At 37.3% G+C, this 24,630-nt stretch overlaps 1 protein-coding gene across 1 annotated transcript; it reads left to right on the top strand.

Annotated features, from left to right (window-relative positions):
• The first annotated feature begins 2,436 nt into the window (after positions 1 to 2,436).
• On the top strand, positions 2,437 to 23,784 carry LOC139713986 (uncharacterized). The gene is made up of 7 exons (XM_071625707.1): positions 2,437 to 2,748; positions 16,969 to 17,233; positions 19,687 to 19,743; positions 21,001 to 21,138; positions 21,687 to 21,818; positions 22,844 to 22,895; positions 23,642 to 23,784. The coding sequence occupies exons 2-7, from the start codon at positions 16,988 to 16,990 to the stop codon at positions 23,782 to 23,784; spliced, it is 768 nt and encodes a 255-aa protein (XP_071481808.1). The 5' UTR covers positions 2,437 to 2,748; positions 16,969 to 16,987.
• The last annotated feature ends 846 nt before the right edge of the window (positions 23,785 to 24,630 follow it).

Consider the following 24,630-nt stretch of genomic DNA (forward strand, 5'->3'; position numbering starts at 1 on the left):
TGCATTGTCCAAAACTCTATTACTTTTTTAAAATTCAATAATATACTCTCAAATTCTCAGTTTGGATTTAGGGAAAAACATAGCACCACACATGCATTATTGAGTTTTGTAGAAAAATTGGCACATGCTATCGACAAATCTTCACATCTCATAGGTTTTTTCCTGGACTTCTCCAAGGCTTTACTTAATAAATTACACCATTACGGAGTCCATGGGAAGGCCTTGGAGTGGTTCAGGGGCTACCTCATGAACAGGAAGCAATATGTCTCTTTAAATGATTGTAATTCACAAATGTCAAATGTTAAATGTGGGGTCCCACAGGGAAGTTTATTAGGTCAGCTTCTGTTTCTTATTTACATGAATGATTTCTGTAGATCATCAGATATTCTTTCTTTCATTCTCTTTGCGGATGATTCAAATTAATTTTTTTCGCATAATAATCCTCTTACCCTTGTAAATACATTAAATTCTGAATTGGAAAAAGTCGCTCAATGGATAAAAGCTAATAAATAAATTAACTCTCAATCTTCAAAAAACTAAATATGTTATGCTTTTTAGCAACTCCAGAGAGGCATTACCTGTTGATATCATCTTTGATGGCACACCACTGGAAAATGTTTCATATGTCAAATTTCTTGGAATAACAGTTAATAATAAGCTTTCATGGACATTTCATATTGATAGTATATGTAAAATTATTTCACGAAATATTGGTATAATTAACAAGATTAAATTTTGTCTTCCTTTGTCGTCCCTGCTTATATTCATCACTCATATTGCCTTATTTAAATCATGGTATTCTTGTATGGGAAATACATATCAAACACTCTTGGATAAATTACTTCTGCTACAAAAGAAGTCACTGAGTATCATAATATGTCACACTGCATTTTTGTCTCGTACTGATCCGTTATTTTTTGAAAATAAAATACTCAAAATCAAAGATTTTTATTTGTTTAATTTAGGACAATTTTTGTTTAATTATAATAAAAATAATCTTCCATGTATATTTGAAACAATGTTTTCAAAAATCAATCCGTTCATAATTATCCAACAAGGCAATCCAATGAATTCTACTTGTCATTTTTTAGGATTTTGCTAGCTCAGCATACCTTCACCTACAAGGGGCCAAAGTATTGGAACTCACTTCCCAACGACATAGTATCAGTACAAACTTTGAATTCTTTTAAGAACAAATTAAAAATATTTTTATTGAAACCTTATGATATACAACCGAATTAGGTTCGGTTTTATTGTCTAAATCAACTCATCTCTTTTACAAGCATTAAGAAATCATACAGGAATCATCTTTTTAAGAAAATAATCTATCAAACATAAGTTTTCCTCAGATATTACTTTTATTGTACCAGACAACAGTGTGTTTATTATCTTTCTCTTTTTTATATCCGTTCTTCTTCATTTATACCGGTATATGCACCCAATCCTTCGCAATATCAATCCAGGGAGCGTTTTATAATTGCACTTACATCATGAAGTCCAGTGTGCTTGTATCCACGATGGCACGTGTTGTACCATAGTCTCACTTTCCCCTTTTTTAATTCTTTTTCCTTTTTTCTTTCTTTTTTCCCCTTCCTTCGTTAATTTAATGTCAGTTGACATTGGTTTCTTTGATTTTGTGTATGTCTTTTTCGAGGGTCCCATATCCTACAAGCTTTGCTTTTTAATGGGACCCTCCATTCCCATTCTTATCTTTGTGTTATGTATAATGTATATACCTCAGAAAAGGAATTTCTGTTGTTACTTGTGACCACATGTACGTTCTCTTTGAAATTGTTACAAATATGTTCTGTTAATGTATTGTACATAAATTTCCCTGTTTATTCAATGGAAATGGAAATAAAGTTGAAATTGAAGTTGAAATTGAAGCTGAATTGCTTTGAAAGTTGACATTAAACATGGATAGAATGTGTTAATAAAACACTTGATTTCAGCTTAATTGATATAATCCTGTGTTTGTCCCATTTATCGCATAGCTAGCACGACACGCTTGAATAGACCCTCTGGAGCCTCTTTTCTCAGTTCACACTTTGAGCGTGTACTTTCTATCCAGCATTTAGGTACGTTAGGGGAGTCCAATTGTATTGATTTATACATCATTTTAAAGCTTAAAGTCTGCTCTAGTAGAATCTGTCCTTCACTAAAAATCCATGTCTGGCGACTTTTTGTTGGTTTTGTGATGCAGGGTCTCATATATATGTATATATTATATATCTATATATAGATATGAATAGATCTAAATAGATGTAATTATTCATTTACATCATGTACATTATGCTGTCTTTATATGAAGGGACTCCACATTCAATGATGCAAAAGCGACATCTATGGCGAGAAACTGCACAACGAACCGCAGCTACTCATGCATGCGATCTGTGCGGGAAAAAAAATGATAAACATAACTCGAGGGAAGTATAAGCAATGCATGGTGTTACTACGGATCGAATGATCAGCGAGTATTGTGCGCCTCCGTACTAGCATCGAGTCCTCGATTACACATCACACATATCTCTGCTTTGGCTTATTTTGAGGATTTGACGTCAGCGCGCTGCTACCAACACGTAGGCCTACGCTCATACGGAACTCCCTGTGGATATTCGCAAGCAAATGCAAGCCGTTTCCTAAACGCGACTCTTGCGTTGCACAGAAATACGGAAGAGGGGATATTCAACTGTTCTTTATTTCTTTACCATCCTGTGGTGAAAAGAAGGCCTTCATTATACATACAAGGTAAAGACATTCACTCTCCGAATCTATTATACTGTACAGCTATTAGAGCTTCTTGCCTAGCTTTGGATGGTTTGTTTATTCATTCAAATGCTTGCTATGCAGAACACCGAACGAAAAGCACGTATGAGTATACAGATTATTGTCCGCACGGTGCTGATAAGGTGGCGAAAGGAAAGTCACCATATTTGCTTAATATGCTGGCGTTTATTTTGTTTTTGTTTTTTTCGATCGCAGAATTGGGGATGACGTGCGTAATTTAATGCCTCGGGTAAATAGTGTGTAATATAAATGTGCAGCACGTCCTATGAAATGAAGCGCATAGGCCATTGCGTGCTCTCCACTTTCCTTTGAGCCGACCGCGTGTGATTATTATGACTACACCATTTTGTATTATTATGTACATTTCAGTACAAATCAGGGTAAGATTTGATTGCGCTTGTTTAAAACCCCTCCCCGGCACCAGCCAACACTATTCAAGGTGCACGCACAAACTTATACATCTGCTCCTTAGTCTCTGAAATGAAATACATTTATCAATCAACACATCTATACGAGAAACAATACATACGGGCATTTGTTTCACATTGTTAATTGGCAGTGATGACGGTTACCGGTCAGTAATAATTATTCTGAAGTATGTAGGCCCCATGACTTGAATAGACTCGACAGGTCAAAATAAGATGCTGAAGAAGCACAATAGAAATGGTAAAGAATTTGTAGGCAGAGATAACACTATGCAAAGGTAACATTATGAATGCGCGGTATATATAGGCCTAGATTCAACAGTAGCGCATATGAGATTCTTTTTTCCCCCTCTCCCTCCACGATTGTTTTATATTCTGGGTACGTATATCTATACTGGCCATGTATCTTTGTATATGTGTGCGTGTGTGTGGGTGTATGTGTTATGTGTGGGTGTATTTTGTGACTGTGTGTGTGTTTGTCTCTCTCTCTCTCTGGTGTTTGAATGACATGAAGATATGCTGATGGATGATATGATATTGAAAAGTCCTTGCATTCTCAAAACTCTGCTATCGTATCGACAAACAAACCTTGTAGCTCGGAGGGTATAAAGACTTTTTTTAAGCAACAGAGAATGTAAATATTGCCGTCTTGATATTTATAATTCATGCGTTGGGACGAGGGGTAAGATGTAAGTGAGCATCCTTAATAGTACATAAGTTATTATTGCCGCATCCTGTAATACGTGCCTCGCCACTCTGCATAAAGAAAATTATAGTAGGCCCAACATATTGTGCACAGAGCAATTGACACAAAGTACATCAACATTGAGTGAATGTATGAGGCTGTGCTCGATCTTCATAGTGCGTGCATATGCAACGAGATGCAAGTAACATGATACAACTCGGCACTTTGCCATTTCGTGATCTCTTGACTCTCCAATATCATAGGCGAAACAACCGAGAACAAAACAGGTGGAGGTTCTTACAGATTTGCAGTTTCTATACAAGTTCATTTCTGTGTGCAGTTTTCTGTACTGCACAACACTGCATTGTCTGAACGGCAAAATCGACACTATTCTCAGAGCCATTGCACTCGATTCACGCTGAGTAAGGAAGCAAACACCTTTTTTTAACTTTGTCGCATTTTTGGTGAAATTGTAAGAGAAGGCTTCTGTGCTACTGCATCTTCTATGAGCAAAAGCATTTAATCCCTCGCCTTTGCAAAACAGTCCAATCTATTAGAAGCAGGCCTACCCATTATCAGACATAAACAAAGATGTCTTCTTCATACCTTGGAAACGCTACATTGGAAGTGGGCTTAATATTAAAGTTATAACTTATTTCCCCCTCTGCACCAATAAAGATGATTAAGTTATGTGTAAAAGGCTCTGCGCAGTTGGAGTACATGGACAATTGAACACTTTTAATCCGAATTTAAAGTTACCAATCTTACTATTCCAACATTTCTTTATAGATTTGTTTTGAATATGTTGATTGTTCAAAGAGCTCTTTACTAAATAAGATGGTGGACTGTTTCATAATACTGTACGCTCACTCAGCATGTACAAGGATTGCTATCACACTGTATTCGTATATGATATTCTTTTACAATATGTAATTATATTCTAACTATTCATATCACACGCACAATGTAAAAGTGTTATCAGAAAAAAACGCATTTTATTTCAAATGTTTATCACACACACACACACACACACACACACACACATACAAATGTAGGTTGCAGAAATAGATGTAAAGTAGTTTACAAGATGTTTGTTATCGCTCCACGACTCCCGAATTAAGTGTGAGCAAAAGTACAAACACGTTGGCATTGTAGCTTATCTTAACCCTGCATTTAATGATGCTTTGAATGTAACAGATTTTGTGATGGTATATTTTAAAGTATTGAATGTTGTTAATGCACCTGTTTGATGATGACATTAATGCTAACGGTTATTATAATCATAATATTTATAGCACAATATTCTATTTGGTCTTCAATACTGAGACCAATATCAAAGTCATGTAAAAACATATAATTATTCAGACTCCCATAAATGTTCTTCTTTTTTTGTTACACTGCAAAAAGTCCGGTGTTAAATAGTGAACACCGAGCTGGTGTTCAATTTTCGATGCTCATTTATGGTGTTAAATTAAAACCTCCGGGTGTCATTTCCAAATTTTAAACTGTTTTTTTGAAGAGTTTCTTCGTAACTGCACTTCTTGTTGATTTTTAATTTAAACAAGACGATCAAGAATTTTACATTAAAATACTAGATTTTTGAAAAAATGTGAAAATAAATTTACACCAAAGTAACACCAACTGATGTGGTCTCTTATTGAAGCTGGACGGGTGTTAAACCATTGATATTAACACCAACAAATATCAAATCAACACCATGTGGTGTCATTTTTTAATTAACACCAGTACAGTGTCAAAATAACACCAGGTACAGTGTCAAATTAACACCACGAAGTGTCAGGTGAACACTTTTCAACACCATCACAGTGCATTTTTAACACCTGTGGGTGTGGTCCTCTATTGAAGTTTGATCGGTGTTAGATTTAACACCCGTGGTGTTAAATCTAACACCGATGTTTTTACAGTGTACTTTGTTTTCCTAGTCGACTCCAATATGTCACTGACGTGTCTCATTAAATTATTTTTCCCCAATTCCAAATCATTCACGAAAGCACATTAACATCGAGAGAAGAGTCTATTTACTCCTGCTATATTAGAGTGCTCACCAGTGATAAGTGAAACTTGATATTACCACTACAGTATATACGCAGTCTCCATCTGGACTAATTGCTTACCAGGATCGTTACGATGACAACGCACATAATACATTAGGCGTCAAAAAAAAAAGTCAATGCATATATGATGCTTGGCAAATACGTTTCGTGAGTAGGTGGCAAGTGCTGTTATGATAATTAAACTGGTAGCACCGTGCATACCCTAAAATGCATATCTAATTTTCCTGAAAATCATCCCGCATATGGTGTACCCATACTCGTATCGATGTAACGCCGCGGCGTTATCTCACAGAACATTAATAGAACGGTTTTATGGGGAAAATGCTTCAGATCACCACCTTCCGAGCAATTGTCTAATCTTATAATGAAGAGCTCTGAGGACATGTGATAAACTAAAATGACGGCTAAGCCAAAATACGAAAATTAATATAGGAAACGAACTAATTAGAAACCTGCTTACTGACAAGAGAGAGAAGGAAATCTCCAGCTAGTTAGCGCATTTTGGTACATGTATTACTATGGTCGCGTATCAGTGCACATGTTTATGTGTGCGAAATGGGTATGTGTGTTTGTGTACCTGATATGGGTACGTGTGCTTATGTGAGTGACATGGATTTTGTGAATTGTGTGTGTGCGCAATTATATCCTGCTCATTTTCTTGTAGTGAGATGACCCCATGTCTATTATTCTTTTGTACATATTTTCACCTTTGTGGAGCAGTCATAGGTCGCCGTATTCATGTTACACCCGTCCGTGAATAACTACCCTTCAGTCTGTGTGTGGAGGCAACATTGATTTGGAATTCCCCCGCTTTTGTTTCGTTCTGTTATTTGGAAAAGGGGGAGGGCCGGGGGGGGGGGGGGGGTGGGGATTGCGGGGAGCATTATGTTCGGGGTTGTAACTCTGCCATCTACATTTAACCACCAGTCTTCCCCCTTTTTTTCCTAGTGTACGAGCACGGAGTTCATTGTCTCGTGCCTCAGGTGGGTCGTCATAGTAACACGCGGTGCTTGCCTCGACTGGTTCCCCCACCGGGGCGTCACCAAAATACCCGAGGCGTATTCTGTGCAACATAATCATAGCAGCCGAAGAAAAATGCAATAATACCAAGAGAAACAATTCGAGTTACACTAAACCTAATAGCTCATTTTCTAAAATCACTTCCTTCTCTCATAAAACAAGCAGCGTTGGTGAAGATGGGAAGTATAGGCCCTATACTCTGCCATGAATCGTAATCATTTAATAGTTTCTATATTTTATCCGTTGACACCCCATTAACCATAGTCATGAAAGTGGGGGAAAATATCTATACGAGTTGGTGGTAATGGCATATTCATACAATTCGTCACTGCTTTTGACAAATACAACAAAGATTCAAGTTCGGCTCTGAAGCACACTCACAATGGAGTGACGTAAATGAAAGCCTTGGTCTGTAAACTGCGATGGTAGATAAATACAGGTCATTTGCGACTATGGGAGTGTATGAAACCGCTGCATATGGGAGCAGGCGTGAACTCTATTTCCATCAGTGTTTTACATGTTGGGTTCTCATGGACTTCTCGTTCTTTACACGGGGGGATAGAAATCAAGAATATGAGGCGAAAACCCCTTATAGTAACAATAATAAGATTATGCCACTTACGGGATAATGATGTCCTAAATGGATTCTTTTTGGTCCCCTATAGCCTACCCCCCCCCCCCCGAAATTTTGTTCGAGGTAGGCCTATGTCTTCCCCCGGTATTCGGGGATCAGTAGTGGGCCGCTGGTTTGTTGTCAAGTTGTAGGGTAATATTAAGACGCATAATTATAGTGAACCGCTGCGCCCTCGTTCGGTTGCTTTGCTCCCTCAACAAACTGAATAAGATCCATCTGCCATGTCTGAAAAATATCTGCATCACACCGCCATAAAATTCTATCCACAGCACTGCAATGAATTTCTATAAACAGCAATAAAACAGGTAATGCACAGCACAGAGCACAACTCCACTTTATCACGCACATAGTGTGCATGCCAAATAGAATGTATATGAATAAAATAGAAGCAAAGTATAAAGTTCAGGCATAATAACCACTGGATTTACGACATGAGTTAACAGAATACATTGAATAGACGGACACTCATCGTCTAGGGCATGTTTTCCACTCTTTTGTTCAAGGAGTATTACAGGCTATTTTCACGATATTCTAACACTGAAAAGAAAGCGTAAATTTGCATAAGCACAATAGTAAACGGTTGATCAAATTTTTTTTTCACAAAACATTTCTTGAACAGTCAATATGAAAACGGAAATGAGTGGTTTGAGGTCATCACTTCTCACCTTGTTCTAGTTATAGCAGGGGCGGATCCAGTTCCTGGATCCGCCCCCGTATAGTACACGAAATGTTCACATGCATCTATGCCCTTTTCCTTAAATCGTAATATATTCGTATATTCGTATTCTAGAAATATTGGGACTTTGAATAAGCTCAAACATTTCTTTCCTGTTCATATTTTGCAGAGTATATATTCTTGTTTAATATCTCCACACTTCAATTATGGAATTTTGGCGTGGGGAAATGCAATTCACTCATTACTAGATTCCCTTCTCCGTATTCAAAAGCGTGCAATAAGAATCATAAACCACGCCGGATATTTTGCCCATACCAATTGTTTTTCCATCAAAACAGAATTCTGAAAATTTCAGACTTATTTTATTACAATTTCGGAATTTTCATGTATAAACTAACAACTAATGAATTACCATCTATTTTTATCCACATGTTCAAAAGGAATCGTTCTATCCACTGTTATCCCACTCGCCAGAGTGACGCCTATCACTTTCCCCGTACTCGCACTATTTTTGCAAAGAAGACAATTATATTTACTGGACCCAGATATTGGAATGATCTCCCTCTAGATATCACTTCTTCCTTATCTTTATTCACCTTCAAACGCAAATTAAAACAGTTATTACTTAGTGGATACACGCTACCAAGCTTTTAGCAACCTTTTTATGCTCCCAGTCTTTTGTCCTTGTCCGCAGCACCAAGTTATTCGAGTGATTTCATGGTACCGATACATCTTTTAATAATATAGCATTTTTGTTATTCAAACACTGCGAGATTTGTATGCAGTCTGGTTTGTGCGATATCTCAGTGGTTCATTAGTTTATTACTCATCGATTTTTTTGTACTGGTGTAATTTTAGTTGGTCAAGACAAACATATCCGTTCTCCGTGTAAAATTATATGCCTATGAACTCGGGAACCTACAGTTTTACAAGCTTTAAAGCTTTTATGTAGGCCCCATCATATTTCTTATACTTACTAGTGACATTTTCATACGATATGACCATGTACATTTGTGTCAAGTATATTTTCTTTTTCTTTTTCTTCTACAATCAAAAGACATGTTTGTATATATTTTGTACTCTTGTTTTGTTGTCAATAATTTTGTAATGTCATCATTGAGAAAATGGAAATATGAAATAAATTTGAACTATATAGCAGGAAAAATCAAAATTTCCTCGTTATTATTATCATTATTGATTTGCATACACGATCATTCAAAATCAAGAGGAGACGGCATCATCAGCTTAGCCCTAAATTAGCTCAGATATTATTATGAACGGTTCGTGTTTGAAAATTTCACAATTTCATAATTTGCTAAGGTTTGGTCCAATTTTGATGAAATTTACACTGTAGGCCTACTGGAATATTAAATTTTTCGTTGTCCTTTCAGAATGACCATTTGTTGGCTTTTAATTGTCTTTAAAAGAGCGCTGGTAAAGTTTTTTTTTTTTAATATCTCATCCATATGACTGTTTGGGCAAGAACTTCTGTTTGGGCTTAATTTAAACAATCGATTATACATAATCTTTTCTGATTTATCGACAGTGGCCTGAAAATTTGTTTGTATATACACATTCAAATATTATTATCTATGTACGAGGATTTCCAATAGAACCCCTCTAGATATCAAATACATTCACTTTAATGCGCCTCTTATACTCCCATCAGCGTGCTCAATGTAAACCTTATTCCCCTTCGGTTGTATTCAAGATTAGTTTAATCATAGGCATGGTCAAGTTATAGGAAATCTAAGTCCTTGTGCTTGTCTCTCTGAAAAAAAAAGATATGCTCTCTAAAACTTCGATGTAAATTAAGGATTATTAATCAGGAGCGAGAAACATATTTTTCTTATCCAAATTGAAAATTCCCAAGTCAAAAATTCTTGTACCAATTCGAAATTTGCCTCAGACTTTCAAATGTGGTATTTGTATTTTTGTATTTATTTAGTTACCACTTGTGGGATGGATAGCCCTTTCAGCAAATTGCTGTTTTTCGAAGGGGTCCAACAATGTGGTTGAAGGATGCTATCAAAATATTTAGATTATAAAGTTTAAATAAGTCTTGCTGCTTTGATCGATGATCTTCTGACGTAATAATGAAATCCTGCATACTATGTGAAGAAGTATCTTTTTTTTTTCCTCTTCACGATTTCGGGTTTATGTTTTTCATTTTGCTCAGCACTGCCATAAGTTTCTCACGTAGTCACGGCCACTGTCTGTCTATAACTTACACGTTCGTGTTTTTTGTATTTGTTTTTCCTGCCGTGAAATGAGCTTTTATACCACGCAAACATGCCATTGGGAAGACTCCTTTTGGTGGTGGCTTCGACGGGACAGCTCGATAGTATCAAGTGACGTCAGAAAAAGGTTAAAGGGATTATATGACATCGTTTTGGTTGAGATGGGTAATACGGCTTTAATTTTTGGTTTGTGAGATAACTGGAAATCATTTATATCAAATATTAGAGATATCAGAAAAAAAAGGGTCAAACGAAGTGTTCCTAATAAAAGATGAAACCCACCTTTTATTGGGACCTCTTTGTGTTTGGATATCTCAATCATTTCAACTTTTAATTCCTCTTAGAATTGTATGCTTTTTACTATTTCATATAGGTGGTTTGGAGTTATCTCACAAGAAGTTAAAACCTGAATCCCCTCATTCAACCAAAACTATACCATCCCTTTAAGTTTATCATTTTTCTGAAGTCGTCATCTGAATGAGAATTTTCGCTCGAGCTTTTAGAAATATACGAGTTAAACAATTTCTCGTCCAACAATATTGGTAAGAATTCACTATCAGACTTTAAACCCACACTGACCTTTGGAGCTTATTGTATCTTGCTTTATACCTTTGCTCTCCTTTTATGCATTGCTCTATGTGTGCGCTCTCCGTTCTCCAAATGGTTTCGTTTGGAGAAGAGCAAACATAAAGTAGCAATTCATATACCCTATAACAAGTTCAGCCCAAAAATCCAATTTATTTACGACTACGAGATGGCACACAATAATTGTCTCCATGGGGACCCCCAAGTACAGTAATCATTGTACAGTACCTGAGCGCCAACCGTACACAGTCACATTCATGGTGGCGCATGCATTCGTTGTCCATTCACACATTGCGTCTGTGTGTACCTATTATACCCTTTGTCATCCGCCTGAAGGAATACCGATCTGAGGCCCACTCCAAGCCTGGTGTCGTCAAGCACACTATGTGCATAATCAACACTGTAGACAAAAATATCTCTTCAGTTGTCCTTACAGTGCGTGAATTACCTAAACAATTCTAATGGGGATGAATACTTTGTGCCTGAAACAAAGGCACTGCTAACAATATACATCCTTTGTTTGCACTGCAGGTTTCCTTGGTGTTTATTTCCCCTTTGTTATGTTTAGTTTCTTCTGCGCGACTGACATGAATACAGCCAAAAACTTTAATCAACCGTTCCTATGGAAGGACAAACATTCCATTCTATTCTTCTTCCCTTTTTTTTTACCACATGTCGCATCTGCAAACTAAAGTATTTCACCTATATATTCACCAATCTCTTTCTTGTTCCAGGAATGCAACTCATGTCCACAACAATGCAAACAAACTGTTAATTCAAACATCTAGCAACAGTAGAATTCACCTAAACTGTTCTTTTTTTTCCACTTGAATATCCTGAGAATAAAAAAACAACAACGCGTATTTCAAAAGACTGTTTACATGGTTAGGCATTGTCTGTTTTCAAAACCATTCGTTTTGCTTCATCATGCTGCATTCAGCTCTCCTCATACTTGTAGGCTCAATAGCTTTGTTTTAATACCTTTTCGACCACACCCGCTGTAATATACATGTAATATTGTATTGTAGTCCGGCATTATTTTGTGCTTTGTATATACCATCTCGATAAGTGTCCGTATCATTCTGTGCAACTCACAAAAATGTACACAGGACACTTACTTTGAGGGGAAATTTAAGTTGCAGGCATTGCTTATCAGTGGATACACAGAAACTAATAGCGCATAGCGCATCATAGTCGTTGTGCTGTAATGTACACATAGTATGAAATTAATTTTCCATTTGGTTAACACAATAGAAAGTAGCAACACCCTTCACTTCCACTGAGTGCTCTTTTCGAAACTTAGATAATGTTTAACTTAACTTGAAGAGATTACCCTGTTGAAATAAAACCGAACAACAGCTGATTATAAGAACACTTCTCTGATACTAAATAGCACTGACAATACTTAGGACGACAAGTGGTTATTTACGTCAATGCATCCTATTGAATATACTGTAGTGCAAATGCTAGGAATGGATATCACGGACAAGCTTACACCCAAAGGGGGTCGCGTTGGCTCACTACTTTTTCCATGATTATGACAACTAAGAGGTAGGCCTGCTATACGGATTTCTGCATCGCAGTGCTCTATGACGTCACAATACGCAAGAAGATGGGGTGTATATTCTAAAACTCATTCCATTGCGTTATTTTCTCCCCTAAACTATACACCTTAAGTTGTGCCCCATGGAGGTGGTAGTCCGTATCGACGAGGGTCCCCAGATAGGGTCACTGGTGAACATTCGACCTCCAGAGCTCCTCTTATTGATGTGCAAGAAAGAAACAATCGGGTACACTGGAATTGCTTTTTCCTTGACCAGGCAGGCTAGTGTGAGTTGTACCCCTGTTGATCTATAGTGATACGATTCTATAGTATAGTGCTATTGTGAATGTATTGTGAAAGTAATAATAGTTCACCATTTGCCGAATAGAAACATTAATGATAATGATAAGATGACAACGATGATATGACATTAATAGTAACAATAACAATAACAACAATGAAGACAATCTGATATAAAAAAATAATAGCAGAAACGATGATGATGATTTGCATGATGCTATTATTGATAGTTGCAGGTTTGATCAGAGAAAAAAACCACATCAAATAGGAGAGCTACAATTTTGTAAATTTTAAGTGGATTTGATTTACATTTTTAGTTCTCTCTTTCTTTTTCATCTACTTATAATCATATCAAACCGACATCACATCAACATAATTATTGTTAGACCTATACAAACTGTTAGCACCAGGATGCTTCCGAGAGCGTATTTTGATGAGAAATCTCGCTTTAAAAAACCGTGCAGAGTTTATTGAGCGTGTGTTCTTGGTACCCACAGAGATACGACGAGTGTCTCGAAAGTTCACTGGTGGAGCTTATTCGATCACAGAAGAAGTCAACTGGTTCAACATCTCTCTGTGAATGTGTGCATAATATACATGTATTTGTGCATGGACGAATACATGGATTCTTTGTACACCCGTGGGTTAAGTGTATTCAGTGTAGGGTGCATGTCCCTATGCCTGAGCGAGGTTCATTTTCCCCTTTGCTACTTATTACTGTATGCCTACAGTGTGTGTTCACCGCCATGACGTGGATACGAATGGCCCATTTTGCGTTCCGTCGTTTCGCTTGCCTGGCCTGAATACAAAGCCCCAAATCTGCATCTAAGGCCATGCAGCTGCCGTCATGAATAAAAGGGAAATTCCCTTTTTCCACCGCCATGACGACATTCGTGCCCTCTTCCTCTTTGTGCTACTGAGGACCTGACCCAGGAATTTCTTGAAATACGAGCATGTTGATGTATTTGGAGTTCCTTCGTTTTAAAGGGATGGTACAGTTTTCGTTGAGATGGGGCTTTAGGTTTTCAAGATTTGTTTTGTTTTTTTGATGATTATTTTTGAGCTCATAGAACTCCTCTCATAACATGTGAAAGAGCATTATAATACCAGGAGGAATGCAAAGTTTATTTGATGAAAATTAGTTTGGACATGGCTGAGATATCCAAAACAACGCGATCCTAATAAAAAGTTGGACCCACCTTTTATTAGGATCGCTTTGTTTGACTTTGTTTTTGGATATCTCACCAATTTCAGGTTTAACTTTCAATTCCTCTTAGAATTGCATGCTTCTTTTAAACATTTCATAAAGTGGTTTCTAAGTATATCGCAAAAAGTTAAAAGCTGAATTCTCACCTCAACCAAAACTATACCATCCCTTTAAAGGTCAGGTTCAAAGGTCACAAAATTAAAAAAAAAAAATCAGTCTCGATGCTGTTTGGTAAAATGGAGATGGGTATGGCCATCCTGCCATATTTTTACCAACTTCCGCGTTAGTTTCCTTGTGTTGTTTAATGTTTTGTGTAATTGACCCATTTCTATCTTACGGAAACAAAATCAATCAATAAATCTATGGAAAGAATGAAATTATGCACACACACATATATATATATATATATATATATATATATATATATATATACACACATATAGGCCCTATATATATATATATATATATATATATATATATATATATATTCGCTGGAGTGACAAGATCTTGTATCACAAATTTTGGCAAAAATCACTCTTTTAGATTACACTGTAGTTGTCAGATAATCAGTCAAGTAACGTTCTGTCCATATCATATAATCCTGTCTCACCCCAAAAATGAAGCCACCACAGCATGGTGAAGAAACCGCGATCCCATCGAGAACTTTGGCTGCCATGTCTTCTCGCTCTCCTGAACATTTGACATTTTTGAGATTACAAGGTTTTGTCACCGTAACATATCATTTCTATATAGTCTGATATATTTCTTTGGCCATTGTTCAGGATCAATGGCCCTTATCAGGAAATAAAGGGAGAGTCATGTGCATTGTGTGCTACAAAATATGAATAATTGTTGCGTGGTAGTTTAGGCCCCTCATAACTCGACTGCGCGGCAGTCAAACTGCATGCTTTAGTTGTGTATGGTATACAGGTGGCTAATCCGAGACAAAAGAGAGGACTAAAATTCCTCTAAAAAGTGTGTACGTGCGATGCAGAACAGAAATACAAGCGCTGAAGCAAACCTATTAAAATCCTTCATGGTATTTTATTTCAGTTGATTTGCTTTGTCATTCTCGTGCTGTGTTATGTGAAATCAACAAAAGACTGCCTATTAGCCAAAGATGTTAAAAGCAATATACAGACATCAATTAATGCCATTATAGGTAGACACAAGCTCAAGTGATATGGCTATGATTTGTATGCTGCATGTGTTCATGCTGTATACAATAAAGATAATTATTTATATCGGTCTATGTATAATCTACGGCAAACTTAAGACGCATTGTTTTGTATATTTCATACAGTATTCTTTGAGCAATGAGGTTGACAGGAATACGATTGTACCAAAGTGTAAGTCAGAGCTGTATCAACTGAAGTGTTTGAAACTGTACCCTCCCGAAAAGCTGATTTTATCACTTTTCCGATTAATTCCGATAAAGAAAACTGATGTGATAATACAAATCTTCAACATGTTCAAGTACACTTATTCATGAATAAAAATGCTAGATATATTTCCAAACATTTTCAATCGAGTAAGTTTGGATTTTGATTTTTTTTTCTTCAATCTTTACCGAATTTATATTGGCACCAACAATGCACATGTTTTTACCATTATATAATCGCTCATCTTTTTTGAGGGATGGCGAAAAGTACTTAGAATCACAACATCTTCCTCATAGCATTCTCAGAGAGTGGCTGGCCATTATGCAATGAGACACATGGACCAATGGTCTCTTTGTCTTTGAGGCAGATCCAGTTTGGCACAAGTGGCGGCATCAAACATTGTTTTAAAAGAAAAAGAATTTGTGGCGCCCTTGGAAGAGTTTCCTGCAAACGAGTTACCTTCATATTTGCGATTGAATTGTAGGTATAGTAATGGTTGAGGTGAGGATTTACCCTTTGACTTTTTTTTTGTGAGATGCTTAGAAACCACCCTATGAAAAGTTAAAGAGCATACAGTTCTAAGAGGAGCTAAAGGTTTATTATTGATGAAAACTAGTTTTGAAACGGTTGGAGATATCCAGAAGCAGAGTAAAACACAACAATCTTGATAAAATGTGTAACCCGCCTTTTATTACGATCGCTTTGTTTTGGGTATCTCGGCCGTTTCAAAAACCAATTATTGTCATCAAATAAACTCTGAATTCCTGGTGGAATCACATGCTCTTTCATATTTCATAAGAGGTTTCTCATTATCTCAAAAAGAGAGAGAAAAAGACACGAAGAAAATACTCATGCACGTACAAGATCCCGCTTCATTCATTCATCGCAAAGAGCTACAGGGTGGGTGTATAGCCCAGTGAAGTGATCCCGCCTCACACCCAACTGGACCCCGTGGAAGACTAGCTAGTGAAGCTGAATATGGGCTATCCAGCCATCCTCTCAGATATAAAATAAAACAAACAAACAAACAAACTAAGAAACAAACAAACAAACAAACAAAAACATGAGATTCTTTAACATAACTTCAAGAAAGGTCGAGAATATTCCTTGTTATGCAACATGTGAGGTGAGAAGTTTTATTTTGCTCTATCTGGGCCCCATTTCATAAAAGATGCTAAAATAGCAACTCTTGCTGGAATGGCAACTTCCCACTGGATGGAAATGGAAACTGGATTCTAGTCGTAGGCACGAAAATTGCCATTCCTGCAAGACTTGCTGTCGTATCAAAATTTTATGAAATGGGGTCCTGATGACTGACCTACATTAGACTACTTTATTTTACTGAAAATGGCGCCAGAGCCCGTTTCGCGATTAAACGCTTCATCTCTGACCCTCTTTTCTTGAACTAGGACAAGACTTTCAGCGACCATGCAAACGACCACCACCACTTACCCGGCTCAGACGGTTGTCCTGCAGCAGCAGCCGCAGCCCGTCCAATACGTCGCCGTCCAGCAACAGCCGCAGCAGCGGTCGGACTTCAACGGGTCGGCGGGCCGGTCCACAGGCTGGATTCAGCTGTGCTGCGGTATCGGTTCGGTGATCGTGGCCATAGCTCAACTCATTCTCCCGACGTCGATCTCGTATGTCGCCTACGGCATATGGGCAGCCGTGCTGGTACGTCTGGCCGCAGCCTTAAGTTTGTGTTCATTGTGTGTCACCTATGTTGGGAGAGGAGCCGAGGTCTATATAGAGGAATGTGTATACTTTGCATTTAAATACAAGGGCTAGGGTTCAAAATGGTGACTTATTTATTTTATTTACTTATTTCCGTTTTATTTCAACAGGGTAGCCCTTTCAGTTAAAAAACTGCTCTACCAAGGGGCCCTGCACAATGAAAAGATACAAAACATATATTCAAATACACAACGTTACAATCAATAAAAACAAACGGAAACATATCAACCAGAGAGCAAAAAAAAAGGATGTGCATATTACAAAATTATACTATGATAAAAATACAGCATGAATAAGAATGAAAGAAACGGAGAGAATATAAAACGCGAGTTAACAAACAACTATAACAACAACAACAAAACAAATGATATATCAGTTCCCGGTGTCATAGAAATGAACATATATGTATTGCACTCTGTTCTTCCTAGTAAAATTTCACAATAGGGTTAAAACTTGAGAGATAAAATTCTACTCTGCTTTTTGAATATAGGAAAAGATGACAAAACTTGCATAAAACGAGGTAAGTCGTTCCAAAGGTTTGACCCTTGATAATGCAGAGATCTTTTATGATATTCCCTGCGGGGTGTATTGATTTTTAGCGGGCAAGAGAGTGCATATCGAGTTCGCAAATTAACATGACGAAAAACAACTATTTCTTTTAAATACACTGGCATCATATCATTAATCAATTTATACATAAGATACGTGTGGTATTGCCTCCTTTGTATAATCGTTTGCCAGTTTAATTGTCTTAAAAGAGTAGTACTGGATATTGAAATATCAGCATTTAAAACCAAACGAGCCTATCTATTTTGCAATTTTTGTAATTTTTTGATACTGCACTTTGTACTTCTGCCCCAGATTATAAGACCATAATCAATATGCGGCAAGATTAATGCATTGTATAACATAAAATAATATTTCGTGGAATGTTCTTTCTTAACTGTCGGATATACCCAATGATTTTAGAAACCTTCACATATACCTTTTCAATTTGTTTATTCCATGTGAAACACTCATCCAATACAACACCCAAATATTTAAATTCATGAACTTGGTCAATTGTTTCCTTATTATATTTGATAACTAAAACAGCATCATTGACTCTCCGTTTTTGTACCAAGCAACATACACTTACATTTCTTAACATTCAATTCTAAATCATTAAATTTCACCCATTTTGCATACCTTCTTAAACTCCTTTTGCAGCAATTTAGAAACAACATTAATATTTCTCTCTTTACAAAAAACTGCAGCATCATCCGCGTGTAGACACAATTTTGTACTGATGTGAAAATGACAATTTGCACATATCATTTATGAATATAGAAAAAAGGCAGAGGTCCAAATATTGACCCTTGTGGGATTCCTACTTCAATATTTCGAGATTCTGACAACATTCTGACTAAAGCTATAAACAACAAGAAAAGCAAAATTAAAGGCGACTAACATGCATTCTCAGTGATCAGTCTTCATACATTGGGCCCCAGTAACATTATGATATCAAAATGATGGGCATTCTCGATGACTTTTTCCTAAAATTTCCTCTGTCTTGTGTGCTATTCGTTTCTGTTCATGTTATTGTTTAGAAGGAGACTACCAATTACAATTGATTCAGTATGTTAATAAAAAATAACAGCGCTTAATATACTCTAGTACTTCAATTCACAGTAGGCCTACACAGATATGTACTTTACTTTATTATAACGTTGTGTAATTGTAATGGTTTCGTGCAATAATGCATAATGCTAAACTTTAATTGTAAGTATGTTGGAAGTGAAATAAAATGAAATGAAATGCATTCAAGGATATATAGATGCAAACGACCATGAGTTAAAATTCAGTTTCCTAGTCATGAGGGCAGAAATAAAAGAAAGCAGAAATGCGGTTTGCGTTTGATTTAACCAGTCCTGACATTTAACCCGACACTCGCTTGCTGAAGCGCTGAAATGTCTATGAGAGTCTTTAACATTCCCTTCGAAATTGCTGCTTAAAATTAATGGAAGCTAAAGCAAGAAGATAAACATGAGGAAAGAGATGGAGTGAGGAGTGATGCTTAGTGCAATCCTATTGGAAACTTATTTAGAAAAGCTCTTGGGCCTACTGGGATGGGTTTGGATCGGCGTAAGTAGGGTGCCATGGTGTTAGAACTTTGAGACTCTATACCAGCATACTCCAAATCGTGAAGATTAGGGGGAAAACAACGACAAAAATATTCGACAACGAAAACACCTGTGAAAGCTTTAGAAAATGATGAAAAGAGGGGAGACACTTGCAAATGACAGTGTCACTCTATTAGACGTAACCGAGAAGTAAAAGAAACTAGAAGTGTGTTTGATTGATTTCTTCTGTTTGGTCATAATCATGCTTTATTGTCCTTAATTTTCTCACAGTTTTACATACCAGCTGGAATCCTCGGTATCGTCAGCGGCAACAAGAATACCTGCGTTGTAAGTTGGCTTTAATTCTTTTCTTCTGCTATTACAATTATCAGTATGTGGTCTTCTCATCTCTTGTATTATCAGTAATACTGTGCACACTTTACGTCGTGATCTAAACGTTTTTCCTTATATCAATTGAATTTCATTTTTTTTTGTTTCAATTCAATTTCAAATCAATACTCGGAGTCTTTCTGTATTCAACATAGCACACACATAAAATACCGTCATTTCCCGAAAACAAGACGTACTATTGGCATGTTAAAACGTAACTAACCGATACAACGTACTAAAAACAGAATAAAAAAGACATGTTGAATTAGAGCTATCCAGGACAAAAGAATAGACGGTAATACTGACTGCATCCTGATCGAATGGATATTGTAGCAGAATTGGGGTGTAGAAGGCTGTCTGTGAATAAGCAAATACAACGTGGCTTAGTTGAAGAGCTGACAACCTGAAATGTACGTTAAAGTAGATTTCCGGATGACTTTTAGACTTTAGCATTTGAACACCCATAAATTGTGCACACTGGGTACAGAGTTGCAGAATTTATTGATTGGGACGAAGAATAAGAATGTTTTCAAAATTCACTAAAAATCACAATGAACGGGGATGATGACATAGCAGCTTCACATAAAATTGCATGATTGGGGGCTCAGGGAAGCAGAAAAAAAGGAGAAAGCACACATAGATTTTACGCAGGTGAAGTTACTGAGTAATGGTATTGTAACGGAATTACCTTGCTACGTTACTGGAATAATTATGATAATGTGAGCCTCTTGTTTCATCATCATTGTTCAGTGTAACATGTCTTCCGTTTTTCAGAGTATTGGTTTATCTGCTCTAGGACCACAAATAATTCCACAAATATATGCATGGCACTATTCGATTTATGTACTACATGGTTGGAAATTATAAAAGTGGTCTGGAAAGTCCCTTTGATATCGAAAAAGTAATGAAATACAGGACAAAGGAAGAAGTGGACAAATAACATGAGGTATGATTTAGAACTTTCAAACAACAGCAGCAGTAGAAGATGGAATATGTGCGCTTCATGCTGCATGTTCTGTTTTTGTTGGGGCGGGGGGTAACTAATGTTCTCGGGAAGGTCACGTCTCCAACTTTTCACGAACTGACAATCACGTGCTAGAGGCACATTTTGAATGATCTCAGAGCTTTAATCCCGATATCACCGTTTCACGTCCTTCTCGCTTTATATGGTTTGTTTTGTTTGTTGTTATTCTATTTTTCAATTTTCTCTTACAGATCGTTGGCTACATGGTGATGTCGATTCTATCTTCCATGATTGCTGTTGGAATGCTGATTACCGGAGCCGTAGGGGCCACTGTCAGTAGCTACATCTACTGCGAATGGTACAATGACTACTGCGACCAATCACTTAGGGTATGCATGATACACTTCCGCTTTAATCGAACTGGTGTATTATGATGATTTTTTGTTTCGTTTCGTTTCGTTTATTTCATTTCCAACATAATATATGATTACAACATTTGAATACTGATATACTAATGATACAACAATGCAATGAAAAACAAACAGTGAACCATAATACATGATAAATTTTATAATTGGTCTGTCTTTACCCTCTTCTGCTTTGTCTCTTTCTCCAGTCGTGATGGGAAGTACCTGTATCCTAAATTCATCAATTTTGGTTCCAGCACTGAGTCATGAACACTTGTTGTATAAACAAGATGTCTACTTTGTTTGTTAGTCCTCCAGTATTCAATACATATTTATGTGATGTCCTTTTTTAAGGATACTATTTAAGTTTGTTAACCTGTTCCACACAGAAACTGGTGGCTTGTGTATTAAGTCTATGGGGATTTCAGAATTCAGTATAAAGATGTAAACTGGAGATGGATATTCCTTGCTCACAAGTGACCTCTGACCTTCTGACGTTTCATCTGACCCAATATTCTGTCACGTGACAGGATGCACGTGTGGCGGCAGACGCCATTCTCTCAATCCTGGGGTTCACCGAATTCATCGTGTCCATCGTCGGCTCGGCTTTCTGCTGTGGCGCCGTCTGCTGTTCAACCCAGACAACACAGCACACGACAGTGGTAAGCCGTTATCCACTTAGCAGTTTTCTGATTCGTATTACACGAAACCTCTCTTTCCCCCCCCCCCCCCTCTCTCTCTCTCTCTCTCTCTATCTTTCCCTCTCTCTACTCCTGTCTCTCTTTGCATGATTTTTCTTATGTCTGTAGCTATACTTAGATCGACCATTGTCGACATACTGAAAGAACTATTTTTTTTTCTTTTACGGTAGGAACATGGCAGATGCCGGCAGGGTGGCGATTCGGATGCGTGGGTCTATGTTATAGCGCCCTCTTGAATCCTTGGCCTGTTTTCCTTTAATCCCCATGTATCAAATTTAATACCAAGTAGAATGACGCGAGCAATCCGCACTATGAATGCTATTAACGCTCTATATCTCACGTCCATCACTCCCGAGCATTTGGTTACCGTTCATGGGCATATTTTATAGTGGCTATTCACTTTTTTGTGGCTGAAAGGAATGATACAGTTTTGGGTTGAGATGGGGCTTCAGGTTTACAACTATTTTTGTGACATAATGAGCAACCTCTAATGAAATATGAAAGCGCATACAATTCTGAGAGGAACTCAAAGTTTATTTGATGAAAATTGGTCTGGAAATGGCTGAGGTATCCGGAAGCCAATTTGCGTCAAATGTACTTTGAATATCACTTGGAAGTGTATGCTCTTTGACATTTTGTAAATGGTTTTTTATTATCCTGCAAAATTTAAAATCTGCATCCCTCATTTCAACCAGAACTATACAATCTCTTTAAAAGTGCTACCCCAACCCGGCTTCAAGAGTGCCAGTGAGAGTACAACAAACTAGAGGCTTAACAGGGGGAAATGGTGGAACTATTAAAACAGGAACTGATTGGTATATGACGTATATAAATGAATGTCCTTGACGAGGCTATTAACAAAATACGATAAAAAAGGTTAATCCACGTGTGACATTCGCCTTTGCCAGCACGTGTGCGTAAGTGTGTGTAGCGTATGCTTATGTTGACATTTTCGAAGCTGAAACTGTAAATTCCTTTCTTCACAGGTATCCCACCATCAGCCAACGCCCATGGTTGTGACTACCGTTAATCCTGCGAGTAAGACATCTTTGTTGTTGGTTTTTTTTTTTCATTTTCTTTTTTTATGCATTAGAAGTTTCAGTCACTACTACAGAAACAACAGTCCTTTAGAACAGGAACAATAATTGCACAATTAATAGGGATACTCTGTTTATTAGTAAACACTGCCTGATTGATTAATACATAGACGTGCAAAAATACGCAGTTAGCAAAACACAGTTGATAAACGCCTCCGTTACGTATAAGATAGAACCAAACGTAGGGGTGCACGTCACGAGACTGACACCCACGAGTCACACAGACCACGAGTTATAGAGCTCACTAGTTGTACAGCCCATGAGCTATGCAGCTCACGAGTCATACAGCCCATGAGTTCGACACCAAGCTAACAATTCCTACGAGACCCGTGTTGTATCTGTCGAACTCGTGAGCTGTTTTTACCTAGTGTTGAACTCATGGGCTAGATTATTTGCCTATATAGTGTCGAACTCATGGGCTGTATGACTCGTGAGCTGTTTGACTCATGGACCTCTTTTCAATGTCGAACTCGTGGGCTGTATGACTTGTGGTTGTCGGTCTTGTGGGATGACCCCATTGTCCTCGGAAGTAATTGCCTTTGATACACTAGCACTGTGCACATACTGTCAATGAGGAAGCAAAGACCATACAAATATGGAAAAACGTGATATTCAGTTTCTTTGTTTGTGTGTCCTTTCCTTGAACGTTTTTACCTATATACCCTATTTTTTGTTGTTTTCTTTAAGCTCAATATGGACAGCCTCCTCCGTACAACCAGGCCCAGATGTACAACCCTCCACAGCCTCCTGTCTACCCGCAGCCGATGTACCAGCCGCAGGCTCCCTACAACCCCTCACTCCAGGTTGCTGTACCGGCTCCAATCCACTAAAACATACATGGAAAAAATACAAACACAAAACGATCAGTAACCCATCAGAAATCTTGGTGGATGTGGTCGATATTAAAGTTGATTTATTTAATTTCAATTTCCATGCGACACCACGTGAGAGAAGAATTGTGTACTTCGGATACTTTGCTAAAGGGGAATTCCAGTGCAAGTTAAAGTTAGTCTGAATATGAATAAAATGTTCATAGAAAAACAATGAAAATTTGAACAATAATCGGATAAAAAATAAAAAAGTTATGACATTTTGAAGTTTTGTTAGTTTTTCAGGAAATAGTAACTGTTCTTGAACAGTCGATATGAATATACAAATAGTGAAGTAATGATGTCATCCCCTCACAACTTGGCGTATAGGTTGTACATACAATTGTTTTTTTAATAATTCCAGTTTTCCGTTCGAACGCAATATTGCGTTCCAGTCTCAAATCCTGAATCTAACTGATCATTGTTCAGAAGTTATTCAACCGGTTAATGACATCATGTTTACACCTTGATAACAGGAGCATTGAATTTTTGTCTGTTTCTGTACATGATCAATGGAATGATAATTACTGTGAACTGATGACAACATCAGCTCACTCTTTCGCATATTCATATAAACTGCTTTGCAGACATTATCAAAATATCACAATTTAATATCTTCCCTGATTTTTATCCAATTTTGATCATATTTTCATTGTTGTACTCGTAAGATGCTACTCTAACTTATCAGACTGATTTGTAACTGGGTTGGAATTCCTCTTCAGTATAGAATAAAACCAGACGAAAAGACAAGAGAGTTGTAAGAATTTCATCAATATCGCACTTAACGAAAAACAAAAACAAAAAACA

The sequence above is a fragment of the Diadema antillarum genome, unplaced genomic scaffold (assembly GCF_040938485.1).
Source record: "Diadema antillarum isolate AM-2024a unplaced genomic scaffold, OU_Dant_1.0 seq00002120_RagTag, whole genome shotgun sequence".
Taxonomy (NCBI): domain Eukaryota; kingdom Metazoa; phylum Echinodermata; class Echinoidea; order Diadematoida; family Diadematidae; genus Diadema; species Diadema antillarum.